Below are 4,454 nucleotides of genomic sequence, written 5' to 3' on the forward strand. Positions count from 1 at the left end.
CCATTTTGGTTTACAGCTGTTATGAATTATACAGTTTTACCCAGTGCACATTTGATAGTCCGAGATGGCCAGATTTCCCTTCATGGAAGGGCAAAAGCTACCATTTTGGGATAATTTGATCATATCCTGCACAATCAAACATTTTATTTCTAGGCCATGGACCCAATAATATGTCTGATGACAGTAGCCTACCAGAAGGCAACTACACATTGTGGAGTTGGATCTCTTGTTTGTTCACAAAATGTGATAGACCCTAACAGACTTTCAGGTTGATTTGATGAACGAAGCAAAGCAGAGGTGATTTGGAAGGCCCTATAGTATGCAGTGGAGCTACCATTAACCCTTTTAGAGCCATACCAGCCTAAACCGGCCTTCCTGTCATGTTGCCATGCCAGCTTTCACCGGCTTTCCCGCTGTAGAGACATAACGGCTTTTACCGGTCCGACACACTGGCCTTTAGCGGCGGCTTAGAAATAAGAACGTTCCACTCTAAATCTAGATGCTGACGCCGTAGGTCTCTGTATGTGAAATTTCATTGAAATATGTCGCTTCAATCAAAAGTCAAAAGCAATGCAATTTCTTTGCTACTCCCCCTGATCCTCTGAAAATCACTGAAATAATTCGGTTCAGGGAAGCCATCAGCTGGTCGCCATTTTAGTTTTCTGCTGCGGTGACCTGCTGACCTATTTATGGTGCTAAAACTAAGAGGGTTAACTGACCCAACCTCAAATGTATCAAATGGGCGACGTGCACTGGGTGTAAAGAAAGGTTGCTTGAAGAAAGCTGCATAGATAAGAAGGAACCGACCGAGGGAAATCCGGAATTACACTGGTCTTGTAGAAACAGAATGGCTACAGACTTGAAACTGATCCAAGGTTTGTTTGCTTTACTTTATTAAGAGTTTTACGGCACTTGCAACACAATAAGGTCATATAAGTGCCAAAGATTAGAGGTGTTACAAGAGAGTGACAAACACAAAATAGAAGGAGAGATAGGGACGATAGATGTTTGATAAGAAAGAATGAGCAAACTACATCAGAGCACCCATAAGCTACCCACTGATTCGAGGTTTAAGAACAAGAATATCATAAACTTAACTCTTATAAGTTAGCACATCTGCTTGCTTGATGCTGCTCAATTGTTTTTTTCCCTTTTTTTTGCTCATTAAACAGAAATATCTGCTTGCTTGAACTACGATCATATTTTCATATATACCAAATCATCATACTTTTCCTAAAACTTGGTGTGTATAAAACATGTTTGTAGCTTGAAACTTGTCTTTTTAAGCTGAAAATACTAGCATTTACATATATTTTAAACTAAACTTGCTGTTACAGAGCAGAGAATAGGCTTATGACTAGTAAGAATAAAAGCACCAACTTTATGTCTTATGAGCCAAAAATACTGGCAAAGTAAAGCATTTAAAATTACTGATTACAATGTTGTGGGATATTAAAAATGGACTCTTCCAGATCCCACTCAAGGGCACTCAAACAATTTTTTTTTGTTTAAGAGGAAAGGCAATTACTATGAGTGGAAAGTTTTACCCTCGCACCTATTTTAGTCCTTACTTTTATAATGCAAAAATAGGAATGATGAAACGGTATAGGTGTAACACTATCAACACTATCAAGTTATTTAAGAGGCAGGACCTCTGAGTTTATCGTCCATCTCCGAAAGGACCGTGTAAGCGGGAAATTCATGTCAAGTATCTTTCCCTAGGACACAATGCTGGACAGAGCTGACGCTCGAACCCCAGAACCCACAACTGGTATCCTTTCCACTAGGTTAACGAGCCAAACCTGTAAAACAGTAACTCTACTGTAAGAGAGTTCATAGGACACAAAAGACAGCAAAGTGTTCTGCTTGCTGAAAATTATTATCCAATCAACCACAACAAATATAGACCATCTAGGGAGCGGGCTACCTCCACTCTGTGTGCCAGACCTTACCCTAGACTTAAAATGGCCACCACATCAAAGCCAAGCAGACGGAAATACTTGATAACATAACTGCTTTATATATAGTATAGGAATCCACTCCACCTCTTTTGAAAGCAACAGCAAAAAGCCTAACCATTACATCACACACACACACACACCAGTAGCAAGGACTCTTCAGTGCTTAACCCGGCAAAAGCGTATTTGATGATTCAGAAATAAGGAGGAATGGAACCGAAATAGCTGCTCAAATCACAGGCATGGATACAACCCATTGATACTACAACGACAGATTTACTGCTGATTAGATTTATTAAGGATGACACCAGGACTTTTAAGTTTATAACTTTTTCTGTTGCATGTTGTCTTTGTCACATATGAATGTTTATACCCTGTTATTGTCATTGAACGGAAATAATTATCATGAATCAATGGCAGCTGTTCTTGTGAGAAAGCACTCGGCTAGAGAGACTTTGTGTTAATTTTATTCATTTTTATTTTTAAAATCAGATGGCACACCGAGGAGACAAGTCTGTTATGACTGAGCCACATAGCTACCTCAGAATTACAAAGTTCTATCTGACATTGTTGGCCATTTTGAATACTAAGACCATGAGGTCAGAAACCAAATGTTCTATCTGCTCTATCAAAATCGTGAAATTATTCAGAGTCTTTATCGAGATATTCAAAGACTTGCATTCGAAAAAGCTTGACATGTGAAACAACATTTTTTATGTCAAATTTCTCAAAACCAGGTACTGAGCAAAAAGAACTTTATAATTCCAGAGTGGCCACTTTGCACAGGAACAACATGCTGCACTGAACAGTTCTAAAAACGAGGACAGAGGACAGACACTTACCAAATATACAACTACAGCCAATAAAAAAGCTTACTTGCATCACGAAGAAGACTGGTACTAGGAGCTCAGAATGTGAGTTTGAATAAATCATACTGTTCAGGTGTAATGAAAGTAAGCCGTGACCGTGCATGGCTCCAACTGATCAGTGGAAAACAAAAGCCTGACCCAGTGAGCACTGAAACCCTCTGGGAAAACATAAAACTGATAAGTCGATCCTCTCGTAAGTGACATTCGGTACACACTTGCCCAGTCATCCAAAGATCGATGACCTGAATTGAAAAACAAGAAAAAGAAAGTAGTTTGATGTACATATAATATATAATCATTTGTTTAAAAATTGCATGTCTCGAATAAATTCTCCCTTGTATTCTTGTAATAGTACATATTTGTACCGTACAATGAAAAAAAAAAATACAGCGGAGTTTCAACAAAACCGAACTCGGATGAAATGACTTTTGGAAACAGTTTGAACCCCCAGACCAGGTTAATGATAACACTGTAGATTATATCTTGTGTGCACACAGCTCTAGGAAGTCATCATCATCATCCGGTGCCTTGCTGACTGGCGTGGGCGATCATGGACCTCCACTTCATTCTGTCTTGCGTTGCAGCAATGGTGTCTGTTGTTCTTGCTGCTCCCAGCTATGTTGTCATCTTGTCCAGTACCTTTTCCCTCTGTCTGCCTCTGCCTCTCTTTCCACCAAACTTGCCTGTTGTTACAATATTCTCCAATGCTTCTTTCCGCATTGTGTGTCTGAAGAAATTAGCCTGTCGCTTTCGTATTATATTCGTCATAAGCAGTCTTCTGCAATTTGCTTCTACCAAGACTTGTTCATTTGTTTTTCTAGCTGTCCATGGGATACACAGCATGCGTCTTATGAACCACAACTCTGTCGCCTCAATTGTTCTTTCCAGCAGTTTGTTGATTGTCCATGCTTCGCACCCCTATAATAGGATTGGCTCAATGTAACTTTTCAGTACTCTTTTTCTTGTTTCCAGAGACAGATTGATGTTTGAGAGTATCCGTTTCATTTTGTGAAAGGTTGCTTTTGCTTGGCAAAGGCGGCTTTTACTTTTAATTCCGGTGTGACATCTCCCATCTGAAGATATAATGGTCCCCAAATATTTAAAATGTTGTACTTGCTTGAGGGTGGTTTAATTGATTTTGCTATTGCATGTTGGGGTTGGAGTTTTTCTGCTTATCCCCCATTGTTTCTGTTTTCTTGATGTTTAGGCTTAAGCCCATGTTGTCACTCTCTTGTACGATGACATTTAATAGATTCTGTAGGTGTTCTTCATCTTCTGCTTTTAGGACAGTGTCGTCTGCATATCTTAGATTGTTTATATTTTGTCCCTCTATCGAGATACCAGGCATTTTTTCTATGTATCTCATGATATTTTCACTATACAGGGAGAACAAGTCAGGTGAAAGTACTCATCCCAGTCTGACTCCTCTTTTAATCTGTATGTATTCGCTGATGTCGTTTTCTATACTCATTGCAGCAGTTTGATCCCAGTACATTGTCATGTTCTTGATAATCCTTAGGGAGTGCTTATTTAGGCCACATATGGCCCAAATAAGGTAAGGGAGGGGGGTTTAGCTTATTTAGGCCACAGTGGACTGTGGCCTAAATAAGGTAAGGGAAGGGGGTTT

The 4,454-nt window shown here is 39.5% G+C and overlaps 1 protein-coding gene across 3 annotated transcripts in view; it reads right to left on the minus strand.

Annotated features, from left to right (window-relative positions):
• Positions 1-1,151: 1,151 nt before the first annotated feature.
• The window catches only part of LOC101845042, a 28,297-nt gene continuing 24,994 nt past the window's right edge, over positions 1,152-4,454 (minus strand). For all 3 annotated transcript variants that reach the window (XM_035972625.1, XM_035972624.1, XM_035972626.1), the window contains exon 9: positions 1,152-3,069. In XM_035972625.1, coding sequence (XP_035828518.1) covers positions 2,897-3,069 — 173 coding nt within the window. In that variant the 3' untranslated portion in view covers positions 1,152-2,896. The remainder of the gene's footprint in view (positions 3,070-4,454) is intronic.

Source organism: Aplysia californica, unplaced genomic scaffold (assembly GCF_000002075.1).
Source record: "Aplysia californica isolate F4 #8 unplaced genomic scaffold, AplCal3.0 scaffold00766, whole genome shotgun sequence".
Lineage (NCBI taxonomy): Eukaryota > Metazoa > Mollusca > Gastropoda > Aplysiida > Aplysiidae > Aplysia > Aplysia californica.